The 17,869-nt window shown below is 39.5% G+C and overlaps 1 protein-coding gene across 5 annotated transcripts in view; it reads right to left on the bottom strand.

The window, feature by feature from the left end:
* Positions 1-10,599: 10,599 nt before the first annotated feature.
* The window catches only part of LOC139468513 (neuronal acetylcholine receptor subunit alpha-7-like), an 83,248-nt gene continuing 75,978 nt past the window's right edge, over positions 10,600-17,869 (bottom strand). For all 5 annotated transcript variants that reach the window (XM_071250515.1, XM_071250513.1, XM_071250512.1 and 2 more), the window contains 3 exons: positions 17,322-17,408; positions 15,360-15,475; positions 10,600-14,147 (listed from right to left, as the gene is read on the bottom strand). In XM_071250515.1, coding sequence (XP_071106616.1) covers positions 13,680-14,147; positions 15,360-15,475; positions 17,322-17,408 — 671 coding nt within the window. In that variant the 3' untranslated portion in view covers positions 10,600-13,679. The remainder of the gene's footprint in view (positions 14,148-15,359; positions 15,476-17,321; positions 17,409-17,869) is intronic.

The following is a 17,869-nucleotide window of genomic DNA, read 5'->3' on the forward strand; positions in this document are numbered from 1 at the left end:
CAAACCGCCTTGTCAATATATGCATTCCCAGATCTAGACCGTATAACAAGTACCGTCATTTTGTTTCTGTGGTTGCAGTTAGAGTAATCATTAATTTCAAAATGATCCGCACCATCAAACCTGGGTAACAGACAAAAATTCTGTTTCAAGTATTAGAGTGATACTCGGTAAAACTGCAAATTGACCCGGACCTAGTTCCTCGTCAAAGTCGTGATACCACAATGAGACGTCAATAACCTTCATGCCATCACGTTAACACCATATCCCCACAATGAGACGTCAATAACCTTCATGCCATCACGTTAACACCATATCCCCACAATGAGACGTCAATAACCTTCATGCCATCACGTTAACACCATATCCCCATAATGAGACGTCAATAACCTTCATGCCATCACGTTAACACCATATCCCCACAATGAGACGTCAATAACCTTCACTCCAACACTTTTTCATCATATGCCCATAATGCGACATCGAGGTTATCACGCGAGTGTGTTTGGGGATGGTAAATATCCTGCATTAGGAATAAACGTTGTATTTAGCGATCCTTTCCGCATATGACCCCAACGGATATCGTTTTTTTCCGTTGGCTTTATCCTGCCGAGAAACCTACCCATTATATGATAAATCACCTTTACGCTACACGTTAACACCATACCCCCACAATGAGACATTAGTAACCTTCCCACCATCACGTTAACACCATATCCCCACAATGATACATCAATAACCTTCACGCTACACGTTAACACCATATCCCCACAATGATACATCAATAACCTTCCTGCCAACACGCGTGCAGGCTTTCGCAAAACAATGTGGTCCCCACGATGAGACGTCAATAACCTTCACGCTACACGTTAACACTATATCCCCACGATGAGACGTCAATAACCTTCACACGTTACACGCTACACGTTAACACCATATCCCCACAATGAGACGTCAATCACCTTCACGCTACACGTTAACACCATATCCCCACAATGCGACATAAGTAACCTTCCCGCCATCATGTTAACACCATATCCCCATAATGACCTTCACGTTAACACTATATCCCCACAATAAGACGGCAATAACCTTCACTCCATCACGTTTACACCATATCCCCAAAATGAGACATCAATAACCTTCAGTCCATCATGTCAATAGCATATCCGCACAATGAAACGTCAGTAACCCTCACGCCATCACGATAACGCCATATCCCCACAATAAGACGTCAATAGCTTTCACTCCATCACGTTAAGACCATATCCGCACAACGAGACCTGTAACCTTCAATTCGCCTCGTTAATAAGTCCAACAACCAACGATCTCACAAATAAACGTTAACATTCAGTCAGGAAATGTTATGCAAATGAATATGGAAGCACATTAAGTTTCAACCTCACCACAATTGAACCTAGCGCACGAACCGCCAGTGATATACCAGGTCAATATCAACTTTGTATTATCATTATATTGTGATAGCCATTACTAATTTAGGACAAAGGGTACTTCTTCACCGCAAGTTGGAAAATTGAATTTTAGAATAACTTGAAATGAAAAACCTCCCAAATTTGTTAACTGAAATCGTAAATACCGTTTCAATTAGCTTCTTGTATATTCCATGCATAAATAAAAAAGTTAATGTCCTGTTAGTTTTCGTATTGACATCTTTTTCAACTTAACCTGTTTGAAGAGCAAAATAAACAGCCTGCATGTACACGAATCACTGAAGAATATGAACACACTGACTCTGTGTATACGTGTGATCTGATCGATGTGAATATAGTGTCCGAAGAGGCATAACCGTAACCTACAACAACGGAGTAGCTACAGTGATTTCAATGTTAACCGCATACCGTTCGGACACTTTGACGGCCGATTTTAAGAAAACAACATTTCTTTGATTAATAGATATCAGGAATACAATTTGATATTGTATAAAACTCACAAAAGGACACAACAGCCTCCGGGCTGGGTTCCGCACGTTCACTGCATCTTCCCGAGGCAAGGGAGTTAACCGACTGTAAAAGTCTAAGTTTCCACGCTTGCCGAACTAGGCTGGAATTTTGTGCCTCGATCGTAGCGACACCAGTGGTTATTACGAGTTATGCCCCTTCTATGTCACTCTTGACCAATCAGATTCCACCTCTCATAGTAAATGCATTTGCATCAAACAAAATGGCGGCGTCCAGTCAAGACGATCTGATCTAAATTCAACATATTTATTATAATAGAAAGGGTCTTACCTCGCGAAGTGAATCAATTCACTTGAACACTTGATTAAAAACATGAACAGATTTGTAAAATATGTGTCGACGCCCAGTTGACGGTACACATGCTCTGCAATTCCTACAATCGACCGAAATATGCAGGGCAGTCGCCATGCTGTTTATGAACCTGTGTTTCGTTACGCCATGTTGATTGGACTATGCATAGACTCGCTAGTTCAGCCAAAATGTAACTCAATACTTGCAGCCTAGTTCGGCAAGGGTGGAAACCTATAGTCAGTTAACTGTCTTGCCTGAGGAACATGCTTGCACTGGTAAAACTAGTGACTCCAGTTCCAATATGGCTTGCTCCCAATGATGGTCAATGTGGGAGTGAAGTGAAGAGAGTAGCCTAGGTCCTTCTGTTTCCAAGACAACATTGTTGACATTGAATTAATTTAAACAGAAAAATGAATCTAATACTGAAGGCTGTACCAGACAAACGTTAACCCCGTTATGTTATACTCTTGATTGGCGACATTAAAGGTCAATATAAAAGAAACACCTGAGGGTGGTGGAGTAGGTAGCAACAAGTTGGGATATTGCTAGAAAATTGTTAAAAGCGGCGTAAAAATAAAGTCACCCACTAGCTGAATGTTTGTGAAATGTGAAGGGTAGACCGCTTTCCAAGAACAAATATTTGGAAGATAAAACAGGCGAATAAATTTCGGTTGGTTCTTTGATTTCGTAACCAAATTGCGTAGATCGATGCTCGTGATGTCTATCACTGGGTTGTCTAGCCCAGTCCAGATTATTTACAGCCCTCTGTCATATAGCTGGAATATTGATAAGTGTGGCGTTTAACAACAACCAATCAAATATTTCTTTGTTTTCAAATTGTAGTGGCTAAATCAAAGCTGTGTATTCCACGACGTGGTCGTTATTACAAAAAACATTCAAAGCATGCATATAACCAAAAATGGATATATATATAAGTTGCATAACGACCTAAAATCAGTAACAACGTCAGCCGCAGCTATTCCTAGTTCTGAAATGACAATGTTTATACATCACCCCGTTACGACGTTTTATGCTTAGAGATGATCACCATGTTACATGAACATGATCTTGATTGTGTTAATTGCCTTCTGGCTCATAGTAGCACGATAAACTGTCTGTTTGCGCTAGTAGACGTCATATCACACGAACATCCAGACAAGGATGAGTGTAACCTCATTGTACTCAGTGGGCTGCGGGCTACATGCAAACTGACGCTTTCGCAACTGACTATTCAGAAGCGTGTCTATAGATCTACACACGATAGTACGTGCCATTTGATTAATAATAATAATCATCATCATCCGTTTACTATGCGTAAGAATCCATCTACCAAGTGAAGGCTCATGACGCTAAATTATTCTTTGCCCCGGGTTTTGGATGACGTCATAGCAAACACTATGACATCATAGGTAACATGAAGACGTCATAGGATACACTATGGCGTCATATGAACTTACACTATGACGTCATATGATATACGTGGCCTCAAATGATTGCTTGGTTAGCCAATCAAATGCCTCTTTGCAATTTATCTTATATTCTTAACCACGTGGTGAAGATACAGGTGGTAAGATTCTAAATCCGTACGTCACACGTGTGTTGTACAAGGTTAACGTTGTTTTATTCGTTTTGATAGGATAACCGTGACCTCTGTCACACCGGCACTACTTTTTTTCATTCATAAAAAAATCGCTAGACGTCATTCATTTTGCTTGCAACAACAAGGCACAACTAAAGCAATCCCAAGACAGCGACAGATATTTACTAACACTTTATTAAACCAAATCAGATAGCCACACGCATCAAATTTGGTTTTCATTCTATATAAGTTTTGTATATAGCTTCTACAGAATTATATTATCGAGCTATATAGATTTACAATATAGGACTTCCGATCAATAGATCGAGGGTCCCCATGAGCGTGAGGCACCCGACCACTTTCGCAACTTTCAATTTGATTTAACGTAAAAGGATAAGGTGGTGAAATGAAGTCAGTTTAAACCATCTGGACAGATATCTAGACTTACTTTGGATGATCCGGTTGTGCCATCGAAGCGTATTTTGTGACAATGTTTCGGGAGGTGTTTGTTCATGAATGAACATACACGACTGCACGACCAGATCACTCAAAGTGAACAGTTCCGATACAAATCATTTGTTGAGTTTAACGTCTTCAGTATCGGGTCGTTCAGTTATCACGAATGTCTTTGTCGACGATATGATTTCCCTCTTCCAAACTGGTACGGACAGGGTATAAATTCGGATGATAGATCACGAAAACCGAACCATTTTGATTGCACAGCCGGAACCCCGGCAATGTGACTGACCGACTGGTGGTCCGATATTCAAAGCGCGGCGCTAATGTGACTTTTCAAATTTTCTTATAGTTGTTCTGTGTATTAACAACAAGGCGTTTGAATAACCAAAAGTTGAAGAAATTCTTCCAAAAGGATCTTGAGCGTCGGTGCTGTTATGTTTGCAAACACAACTGCAGGCGCATGTTGTCAATGCGTATGCAAAGAAATGTCAACAATGCCCATATTTGGGCATATATCAATAATCATGCTCAACCAGATTTTGCAACCGGTTTCAGTTTGGTCTGTCAACGATCAACAGTTGTTATGTATTTACACTTAAATATATATTTAACGTGGGTATTAAATAAAATACCACGCTCATTCCGTTAGATACAATTTTGTACGAAACGAGTGGACGTTCTATGGTATCTTACCAAGCGAAAGCGAAATGAATGTAGAATTCTTTATATATGCAATGGAATCGTGGCAACTGTGTTAAACTGTCCAATAAAATCCTTTCATTGAGATTAATAAGTAAACCTTACCACTTGAATATACTGTAACATGATTGTAAAGCATCCCAAATAATTTCAAAATATCAAGCAAACACCATTCTATAAACTTACAAACGGACGGTAGTTTGAGACCGTATGAGTAACAAGTGTCGCTGAATTTCTCAAGTTGGTTTTCCGCGAGAGCCACGGCTGAACTCGTGTTAATCCCTTACATCCGTATCGCATGTAACGCATCGTTCGGTTCATAGTCCTGATAATCTTTAAAATATGGTGATCCTCAAATATTTAATTCTGATATGACGTTTTGCTGACATAAGATTGGAAAGCGATCGCGTATTCAAAGCCGAGGCATTTGAATCTTAAACAACCCAATGTATGTTTCATCAACTGTTCGATTCACACGTAAAATCTACCTTGGCCGTGGATCTTCCATTCAAGCCATTCAAACACTGAGCAGTACTATCAGAGTGGCAAGAAGTTCAATGGGTTTCTTTAAAACTTTAATTATCCAAAATATCTATTTTTTTCAATCTTGCCAAAGTGCACTAAAATTCTATTTCCTTTGTCTTTTCAATATGTTGGATATGCCATCTAATCATAAGCTCCCCGATGGACAGCCCCTCACGCCGCCGAATCTTACGGTACCCTTTGTTACACAACATAGGACAAGCTTGGTTGACTGCACGGCTACTCCCTTCCTCTTACCTTACACCGTCTGTCTCGCATTGCTATGACTATTGCACATGTAGTTGTATCTATCCATCTATTTTATTTACCTATATCTATCCAATCATTTACTTAATGCGGGATACATGTCGCGCGCCCGTGCCTCTTACACGTTTTACATCGTTTATTTTAAATGTATTTTTTGGTAACATTTGTGTTTTTAGCACACTATGTGCTTTTATTTGTACTTATGAGATATTTGGTGTCCCATAGGCCATATCGGCCGGATGATATACAACAACTGTTTTTAACTGTTTGTCCTTATGTATGTATATCATGCGACACCTTAATTAAATAGTTTCTTCTTTTTCTTCTTCCTGACTGATAGAATAGAATGATGCTGGTACAACACAAAACCAGATTGTTAAGAGCATTTTTATGTTTACTAATTCACCTCTATTCAGCATTATGTTACGTTACATTATCTTTATGATTAATATACAATGACATTACACATTATTGCGGCTCGAGCAAGTTTGAGTAGGTGACCAATGGCTTTCTTCCCCGTTGGAGCTGGTCTTGAAATAAAGCGGCAAAACTCTTCCATATCTAACAGAAATCCAACAGAGAGTACGATTCCGACTATATCATGAGCATGGCGTCTTTAAGGTCCGATGCGAGTCGAGCTTTGCCAGTGTCGCCTTGTCTGGAGCCTCTATCTTTTTCATGGTCCTAACGAGTGGGGAGACGGTGGAACGATGATGTGGCAAGAGTCTGTTCAGTCTGGTGTGAAATCTTTCAAGCTTGTTGTTTGTGCCTTCGGCCATTTGTCTGGTGATGGTTCCATAAGTGAAGTGGAAACTTGGCTTCACTGTCGACCCGAGTCGTTGAGGCCTTGGCACGTTGAGCATCAGGGCAAGAGTAGGTCCATCCTTGGATCTGGTCCAGGGGAACTAGTGCCAGACCTGTACTCAGGGATCTGTCTGAAGCAGGTGCAACTGACCTTGTGTGGAGAACGCTATTTTTAAAGATATTTTTATTTTGGTTTTAGTTTACTTTAGAGTGTGTTTTCCAATATCAATTAGTTATCAAATCTGTGACTTAAGCTCGCTCAGCATGTTATCTCCTGCAGACCAGACATGTTCAGCAAGTTGGACTGTCCCATTCTAACAGTAGGTGTTCTCTTAATTGATGACCTGTGTGACAACTGGCAAAATAGTAGAGTGTGGCAAATGGCTCGTGTGGGAGAGAACCTGATCACTGACCTGGCACCACGTCATGTAATAACCCTTCCTACAAAACCTAACCGACATGATCAAATAAAGAGACTTGCCAGGATGACTCACAGAAGCGGACAGAATATGCGGCGATGAAGAATCACCGCCCGACTTCCTGTTTGTGTATAAGTGACAGAGCTAGTCTCCGCGACGGGAACTGTGGGCCCCTGGGGCCTGATTATTCTGTCAAGTGATCACCATTACTTGTACCATTTCTACCTTCTTCAACCTCCAACAATAAACCTAGCTGCTGCTGCTGTCGTCTTAAACTTCCCTACTGAGGCTTTTCTTCTATCGTTTGACTGAGCTTACAACCTAGGGCAAGCCGTGCTCTTGGACACCATCAGTGCAGCAGAGGAGTATATAAGACAGATTATTCGTATAATCACGCAGATAAAGCATTTGCGTTGTAGTAATATAATCTCGTCAAGGTAATACGTATTATTCATTATTCACCAGGACATAGACTGTGAACAGTGAACAAATTGTCGTGAATATTACAGTACATTGTCTTTGTGGGTGTTCTTTCTTTGTGGTTTTCGCATTCAGACACCAAGGTGGATATGATGAAAGGATTGTACAGCTTATGATGGGCTGGTGCCGTTTAAACGAGGGGACTTTGGGAATTATGCAAAAACAATTATGGCTTGCAAAATTGCCTTGGGTGTAGTTCAACAAAGATTGATTTAAAGGCATGCTTCATCCATTGACGTTAAGGTGGAATATATTAAACGCTGTTGTTTTAATTTGATTTGTTTCACTGAGGTAGAATATCACTATATTCACGATTCTGGTCACACGTTGAGAGGGAGAATACCAGCGAAGGTACTGTACTTCTGCAGCAAACACCACAGATTCATTCTATAGATTCATAGATCATACATTCTCTATGTTCTCGGATAGAGCATCACTGAGGCTAAATATGCCCTATTCAAATGAATATCTTACAACCATCACTGACAGGGAATCTGTAAAAGGTGTAGACGTCATTAAACAGATCTCCGTAAAATGCACTTTTCGTTGTTACTTTTATTAGAAAAGGTATGGAATGATGGAGGAAACATGTAAATATGAAACCCATATATCTGTTAAAGCGTGCGCCAAACGATCCTGCCAATCTATGCAGGATTCAGGCAACGAGGAGAGCAGAGGGTCAATTGTCTACTTTTCCCCACACATGCCACTTAATGGTCTTTTATCAGTCTTTATGTTTTAGATTTCAGTACGAAGATATGAACAATTCCTGTCTGGGGACGGGCGTGGAAAATGTTATGTGATCATCATTCAACAAAGCGATCTCCGACTATCGTAAATCTTGTATGTTAAATGGGAATTGTGAGTGTATTTGCGCTGGGGTCGCTTTGTTAGCCTACATTTCACTCAGTCAGGTTTGGAGACGATGACATCTTAAAGTTGCTGAAGCTGTCCAGGTGCCGGGGGCAGTGCACGAATTGAAGGATGGAGCTTGCTAATTTTCCGATCCTGAGACATAGAATGGCACAGTAATTATTAATGAGTAATAATTGAACAGAGGTTTAACAGTGCCTGGGCCTGTGGGTTTGTGTTTGATAACCCATCGAAGACCTTAAGTGATTTCAGACATGTAATGGTAGATATTCAGAGGGTGTTACTAAATATCATACGTCATTCGTAAACATGATGCTATCCAATACCTTTGTGATCTTTACATGGAGTTTTCAGACCAACTACTAGCCGCTAGTTACTTTAATAATGAACATTGTGAGAATGGCGGTGCTACAGATAGAGCAAGGTATGCTTACACTTTTCGAGAACACCGGGTGTCACAATTCTGTTTCAGTGCTTCATTCAGAAAATGTTTATCACTTCTTTGCCTTTTACGTCCTATGAAATTTATTTCGGAAGATATGCGAGACCATTCTCTGGCGTTTACCTTTTCAATAAAGTACATTGGCGCATGTATACGTTCATCTAACTGCTACCCCTGGCTCCGAATATAGTTTAACCAACTTATCTATTTCATATGGAAACAAAAACAGCAAAGCAAAATATTGATTAACAAACAATAATATTGAAAACCAGAAGTGTATTTAAGAGCATTGCGGTTTAGACACAAAAAGAAGCATGCTTATATTATTTAATCAGTTTCTTATTTATTTCATTTTTTTATCAATCCGACTTTTTATCTGCCTGTTTATGTTATTAAAAGTGAAGGGTGAAAAACATGGAAGATGTAACGTGATCAAGTGCAGGCATATTACTACTGAACATACGTCAGTGGTAGACAGAGTGTTGACTTACTTTCAGTTAAGCTTGTTCTTAACTGTGAAAACAATGTAGCTGATTGAACGGAACAACCAGAGAAATTGATACTTGTGAAATGAATACGAGTGTGTGCTGTAGTCTGATGGCAGCTCGGCCGTGAAGGGAATTAGATCTAGGAAATGTTTCGAAGTTTGCACTAGGTATGAATAGTTTTCTTGAAACAGTGTCTTGAAAAAAAACGTGCTATTCAGTACAACTTCTGTTTAGCGGGTTATATATTATATGACTTCATCTAAGGTATAGTGACGTCATGTTTTCCATGTATGGCTCACCGCTGTGAGTGTTCACGAAGAAACAACGTATACGAGGAAACATTACTCATAATGTTTGTATTTCATACTGTCGATAAACATGAACTGTTTTCAGATTTGCTAATGCTAATGATTTGCTCAATTTTAAAATTTGAAACCTCCAGCTAACGCAGCAGTTCCAAATGGAATACTCAACAACACCTGCCAATCTGAAAACAGATAATGTTTATCTTTCAATTAAAGCAAAATCCAGTTCGACAAGGCGCAGCAGGACGTCCCTGGGTGAAAGTCAAAGAGAGCAGGGCAGTGCAAGTGCCAATGTATGGCAAACGCTCATGAACTTATAACCGGGATTTGGTGCATGGATACGCAGGGCGCAAGTCAGACACAATCTAGATTACCTGCCTAAACTGTATTTTCCTAATGGGAGAAAAATTATACAAATTACCCTGTGCCTTCGACGCCAGTAAACCAGAGCTGACGTCTCAGATTGCAATCATAGTGTTAAGAGTTAAGAGGTTTAGACTCCCTAGGGGCATTGAGGAGAGGAATGACGCATGCACAGAATATGCAAAAGCATGTAGCCATATTGATTGGGTTTTTTAACCTTTATTTTAACCTTATATAAGAAGTGATAGTTGAATTATTTAGGTACATATGTTTAGGCTGAATGTATGTACCAAATAAATACTGGAACTATTGCAGACTGAATATCTGAACAGTCAGTCGTTTTGCTCATGACATAGTGGGGATCGTGCAATGAATATTTAAAGGGTTTTGTCGGGTTTTTGCATATGCGCTCATGAGTTCAGGTTTTGACAACACTTGTTAAACGTAAACAGCAAAGACTGACCAGGCAAACACCCTAATGTACTGCTTTGTCAAAATAATACTGAACATGCAAGTTCAACGTGATCAACACTTTTATTGAAAGATATGTCTATATACATAAAAACAAATCACTAATACACTTTACGAATCATAAAATGCAATGAAGACGAACATTCAAAATTAGTAAATTTATAAATATATTTAGGAAAATATTTCATTAAGAAGTTCATGTATTCCTTTCGCGTCTATTGAGACTTATTTTCAATGTGTTCCATTATGTTGTTGAATGTCAAGACGTACAATATTTCATTTTACTTCATACACTATGTCATTCCACTTGGGGTATTTTATATTACACATATTTTGTGTTCCTAGACATTCTTAGAAAATGTATGAGATGTCAAAAGACACATCAAGTGTATTTATGATGGCATACCAAACCGTAAGACACATCGTCGGAAACTTAATTGTATCATCCAAACATATTTTGTCAAAAATGGCTTATGCTTCATGACCAGGAATACCAGGCTGGACTTGAAAACAGTTTTACCAGACATGCCAGTCCACAAGGTAGGAAATGAATGTATTGATTTGATTTAAAAAGAAAGAACTCTGACGCACGACGTAATTCAAGTCCAAATATCATAAAACGTAATTTGTTTATGACTAGGTGTTTCAGACATTCACATCAAAACATCTGCTAAAAGAGACTGGTTGCAAGTTGGGTTTACGCCATGCCATTTGAGTGGTATTTGTGAGCTGCAACGATCAGAAAGATGTACAATACGTTTGTGCTATGTGCAACATCTTGATAAGGTGCAACCACCTTTGGTGATATACAACCATCCTTCATGATGTTCAGTTACCTTCAGTGATGCGCACCCATCTTCAGTGATGTGATGTGCAACCATCAGGGTGAAATGAAATCAGGGTTCCATAATTATAGGAGTAAGTCAGTGCATCCATGTAGCATCCGTTAGAAGTGAAGAGATAAGGCATTCTTCAAGTCTCAGCGATAGGTGAGGAGTTACGTCCGTGACATAGGATTAGATGATGTCAAATTGAATGATGAAGTGAGTGAATGAATCTGGACATAATATCAGTTCTCTGTCGGTAGCAGCTTCACTCTGTTCCTGATGATGACACCAGTTCAATCTGTTGCCGATCTGATACATAGGTCGCCATAGTATGGCATAGGTAGTTGTTCACATCGAAAGTTGATAAATAGCAGCAGTAGCAATCCCATATAGTATCATCGACATGAAACAATATAAACATCACGACTGTGCCACATCAAAGTGATGTACCTTCCTGGTCTGGATTGGTCCATGCATTTAATTCCTTCTCTGCACCACACTCAGATGATATCTGTTGTTGCCTCTGGAAGATTAGGTCATGCTTCCCCTTTTCGCGAGCACCCGGTGTCATCACGTTCATCCCTTTTACGGCTTACTGAAGCTGTTCGGCAGATAATCGATACTGATTATTCTCTGGAGTGGACGTTTTGAATTTTCTTATTGTCTTTCCTAAAACGATTATCTTAGCACAAGACTTAGCGTCATAAAGAACGATGCCGTTGGCGGCGAACACAGTACCAGCAAGCAATCACAGAGCCTAATGATTACAATTGCTTCACCAGCTGACTTCTTTCCTTCATCTCTTGAGTTGCATCGCGCCGTTCCCCAATCACTGTATCTGTAATACACACAGTTGTTTGTTGGTAACTGACATCTCATCGTTCCATAACCTCTTTACTTGTTATTCAAATTTCCTTTCCTTATACGTTACCGAAATTGCATACCATGAAATGCATGTAGCTCTTCCGAAATCACATACCATGTAATGCTTGTAGCTGTTCCGAAATCGCATACCATGTAATGCATGTAGCTCTTCCGAAATCGCATACCATGTAATGCGTGTAGCTGTTCCGAAATCGCATACCATGAAATGCATGTAGCTCTTCCGAAATCGCATACCATGTAATGCGTGTAGGTGTTCCGAAATCGCATACCATGTAGTGCATGTAGCTCTTCCGAAATCGCATACCATGTAATGCGTGTAGCTGTTCCGAAATTGCATACCATGTAATGCATGTAGCTCTTCCGAAATCGCATACCATGTAATGCGTGTAGCTCTTCCGATATCACAATACTTGCCTTGGTATATGCGTATTTGTTCAGAGATCATACCTATAGTGCTGATGAACGGACGTATAATAATGCTGGTTCAGAAAAGGTTCTGCCATCACAAGGCTTGAACCCACGTGGCCTATGTTCCTAACCACTATGTAGGCACACGCAGTAATGTTGACGACTTGTAACACTGATAAATACACGTCTAGTGCCAACCACTTCTACAAAAAATATCACACGTGTATACATGTACATTACATTCTTAGGTCTAACATGAATTAAATGATAATCTTTTTCGTCCATACAGTATCCCCACGCTTGCAATATACATGCATGAAATACAATGTAAACATGCAATGTAAACAAAACTGATGTAGTGATTGAGTTCGGTTATATGGCGGAGTGTCAGTGTAATGCGGTAGGAACACTGCGGTAATGAAGATGGTATAGACTTTTACAACTTTTGTGAAAAATGCGAGCACTGAGGACCAAGGATTCTAATCAGGGTGAATCGGAGATTCGCACAAATCCTGGTTTGAAGTGTACTCAACTTATTGTCATAGCATCACGACTGTACACTGGTCGCATGTACTATTTTCAACGCGTACAAAGTCTCGTCAACACATTTATAAAGAATGCATGCTTGCTAAACATTAAGATCAAGTCATTGGATATTGTAAATGTCCATTTGCACATTTGAATGTCCACGTATACTAAAATGTATATTGAAGTATATCATGTCCACGTGAAGGTAGATTCAACGTTGCATTAAAAGTTAAAGGAAGGCTGAAGGTCCCCGCAACGTTGCGATCATGTAATTCTGTTGGCTGGGATGATGCAACTATAGTTTTCGAGAACGCCCAGCAGTCAACATTCATATACTACACGTACGCCACACTGAAGGTGAGGCAAAGGTCTGAAACACAGTGGTAGTTATTCAAGACCTTTATGTTTGTAGTGCAAAAGACCACATGAAAAACATCTTGTCATTACTATGCAAGTAACTGCTTCACATTACAGGTAAATTGCTGTCCCAGTTCCAAGGCGAACATGAAACAACAATTCAATATGTCGTTCCAAGAACTCAACGTTTAGGTCATGTCACTCGTTCTAACAGATAATTGATGTCTCAGATCTTTTTATTTCGTTGGCTTGTCCATCGTCGTTTCAAATATTGTGAACGCTGAAGCAAATATGGCTATCAGATACAGAAAGAAAAAGAGACGATCGAGCACAAGCGCCATGACCTTCCACTCCCGAGCAAGTCTCTCCTTTTCTTCTCTGTGTGAGGATTTATCCCACATCAGTTTCATATGTCGCCGTATTTCTCGCACCTCCGCTTCAAGAGCAGAAAACTGATGTCCAAAAGATGCATCCGCCTCCCCTGATGGAGTATGCATGCTGTTGCCGTTAGAAATACCACGCCAGCTCTCTTCTGTCTGAAGCTCGTAACAACCCACTCGGTCATACTTGAAGTCACTGTGTTTCTTCTCTCGGTTGTTCTTGACGTAGTTGGCTGCGGCGGCCGCCGCGATCTGGTCCTCTTCGCCTTTGTCTACCAGTTGGTTCCGCATACAGAAGATACGCGCAAACCCGTCCAACATAATCTGCAGAAGAAGAACATTAACGTTTAAGTGCAAAACAAAATGTTAGACAATGCGTTATATTTGATTACATTACAAATGAATATTATTCACTCGGGGACTATCAAATACAGGTAGATATTTTTTTTTTTTTTTCAGTATCTTGACAGGTCAGTTCCAGGGATCCTGATTGAAGGCCGGTGCCTTGTCAGATAATAATCGACGGCAGGTACTTGACAAGATAAAACATTTAGTGAATGATCACATTTTTATCTCTTAATTCAAATATTTTTCATGATATTTAAAAGTAAGAATATTTTCAATGGAACTATACAACATGCACTGTCTGCAACACGAGAACAAAGAAAAAGAAAACATTAGAATTATTTCAAAATGGTACAAATTGAAAAACATGAAACAATTTGACCATATATTCTCAGACAGTTACCACTCAATATGTACTGCAACACATACTGTGTCAGGATAAAGGTAAGATGCAATGTGCACATTGAAACAGGACGTCCTTACATAATGTCGTTATTCAAAAAGACGTTATCTTAACACAAAACGAAAAGTCGTGACGCCAATCCGCCTGCACAAACTGTTAAGCTCGTTAAATGAGGGTTAGTGGCCAATAGGAAGCCATGCATGGGCTGAATTCGGTCGGCAAGAATAGTACGGATCTGTAGAGATAAACAGTATAAGGGATAAATTACCAATAATTACCAACAAGCGACGAGGAAATTATAGACTTCTGTACTGATAAAGGAATGATTTAAGCCCTGAAGGACAGATTATATTCTATTCCGAGCGGTAAATAGTCATTGTAATACACCATATCAAAAAACAAGTATGTCAAGTCATCCCAAAAGAAAAACGTCATTGAATTCAATGTTTTGTTCACAAGACGTCATGTTATCAATTTGTGACGTCATGTGGTATTGTTCTAAAACATATAGTAAAGCGACGTCATGTCGCTACAATTGACCAATCAGCATTGAGAATCGTTGAAACGTACACGTGTCAATATCTAAAAGTAATTACACGCCATTTTTCTATCCCTATGGGTAATATGTTGAATTGTCCGAATTTCAAGACGACCGGTGTGTTCTGTTTTTAGAAATCGGTGTTGCATTCCGGATTTCGAGTTTACTAGGTTTCGCTGTCAAATAAGTCTCGTGAAGGGGATTGTCATGAGGTTGTACAATTAGTTGTACTGTGACAGCACCAACTGACCTTCTTCAAAAGACGTGGAACAGTTGTTCTTGATCCACGGAAATACAGGTTGACCACAATGACTGACAGTAGTGTTGACAGCGTGATTAATATCATGTTGAGACAGTAGTATGCACCTGCAACAAAACATCTGTCATAACATAGCTGATCTGTTGAATTATATATATACATCATGAGTATCGATGTGCGCAAGTGGAAAGCGATGACACCCAATCCCATCCCGTTAGTCGCCTCTTACGACAAGCATGGGTTATACAAGAACATTCCAACTCTAATCTTCACGGGGACGGTTCTTGCCATTTCAATGAGAATCTATTTGTATCAAAAGAAAGTGACATGAATATCTGCACAGTCTAATTAGGAATGATATAGCCAGCCATTTTATCGTACCTTGTGTAGAGACCGCATGCTAAGCATATTTTGAATTTGAATCCAAGAATTAGGTTTCATTTCATTTTTTAAAAGCATCTTTAGAAAGCATATTGGATCCATCATTTATACACCAGGACACTTTCATCTTTAAAGAAAAAGATTGACTGGCAATGTGCTTCAACGAAATCACTAACAGTTCATAAAATCAAATTCTTTGATTCAACTTTTATTTCAATAAATAGACTAATTTACTTACGGCAACAACTAGGAATATAAAACCAGAGCATCACGTAACATTTCAATTTAGGTATCAGCTATTCGTACAGCTAGGGGTTATGTTCAGGATACATTTTCTTTCATCTGAATGCATTGGCCGCCCTTTAATGGGTGGGACACACGATCAAAGGAGCCGCTAATACAGGCTAGAAAGTGTCAAACTCGGAACTTCCCTTTCTTTACATATATGATAACGTTGCAAATTGTTCCCTCATAGGAACCGCATTTGACCGTAATTACAATATGTTTTCATGGATTTCATTACGAGGCCCTGCTGACCAAAATCGACCTCTTTCGTTGAAATGCGGGGCGTGACGCATGAATATCTGCGCGAAGTGGAAATATGACATCAAGACATTTTATATATAGATAAAACAGCTGCGATGTCGATTTTTCAGTTCACTGAGAAGCGTCAATATTATTCTTACTAAAAATAATTAAATAGCTCTCGGCATGTTTGTTTATTTGATGAGAGAGGGGGCCTTTTGACCTTATCCCGTTTTTATTGACAACAAAAGTAATGAGGCGTCAAAAGAAATTTATACTTCTCGGTAAAAAAATATTTAATTTTTAATTTGGTAGTGAGTGAATCACCAATTGCTTGCAGCATATTATCAAGATACACTTGTATTGAGGGCTGACAGTAACACTGAAGATATGTTTTGGAACACGAAACATACTTTTATACAGATATTTAAAGATTTCGATGCGTGGTTTTGAAATTGATGCGCCATTGCCCAAGAAACTTAACCTTTCTTAACATAGTAAATGACATGCCAAACCATGACATACTACCACCCCGTGTACATATCGACTCCATCATTGAGATTATGTTGAATGAACCAGTAGTTGAGTGTATCATTACTGCAATACATGCCCTGTGCACGGTGCACGGGCACTCGGCCGAACCCCTGAACCCATCATACAGTTAGATCCTCAACACATCGATCACTGACAAGAAAAATAGATTCCTATCGTAACCCCAAGGTTATCCAAATTTTCACTTATCATTCACCGACAGAAAACCAACTCTTCCTCTATAAGCCGAAGGTGCTGCGCTTTCACTGATCAGTCGGCGAGCTCTCCTGTGCAGTTCTGGGGTTACCTCATTAACAGGCTTTCTCTGGTAGATGAAGAACATAGAATTACCCTTTCTTACACAGCCCGTAAGTTACGTATGCGTTCACTCATCAATCAAAGACATGGAATCAAAGTCACCTACGCTTGTGCTATACACATGGGTAGGAAATCAGTTTCCTCTACAGATTCTCGCTCTTCGTGTATACATGAACATCGACAAGTGATGGTACTTACCGATCAGGGGGATGGAGGATGCTGCTGGCGGGGTTGATTCAGCAAGCAGAAGAAGCAACACAAAGAAAGCAACGAATATATTCATTCCTGAAAAAGTCAAAAGCAGTATATATGTAGTCATTTCCTGAAAAGTGAGAGAAGAATGTATAACAAATGCATAGTACATCAATAAATTAATGCGAGGATGAAATTAATGTGTGTCCTTGGCTCGCATTTTTATGCGAACTGTTATCACCTTAAGCTATATCTGAGTTTCCAGTATTGTCATGTGCTGATTAGTGATTTGCTGATTGGCAATTTTAATGGTAGGCCCATTCGCATTAATTTCAGTACGCATTAAATTTTGTGGCTAGTAGACTGATTAAATGTGTGTAACATTGATTTCGGGGTGAACATATATCCTACGTTGATGGTTCATTTCGGATAGCGAGTGATAAGACAGAATACTAGTCAGACAAGTTTGTTTGTTGTTTTAATGCCACACTTAGCGGTATGAAATGATAATAATAACTGATTATTAAACCCCCTTAGTAGAATATAATGATATG

Source organism: Haliotis cracherodii, unplaced genomic scaffold (genome assembly GCF_022045235.1).
Source record: "Haliotis cracherodii isolate W230 unplaced genomic scaffold, xgHalCrac1.p SCAF_2, whole genome shotgun sequence".
Classification (NCBI taxonomy): domain Eukaryota; kingdom Metazoa; phylum Mollusca; class Gastropoda; order Lepetellida; family Haliotidae; genus Haliotis; species Haliotis cracherodii.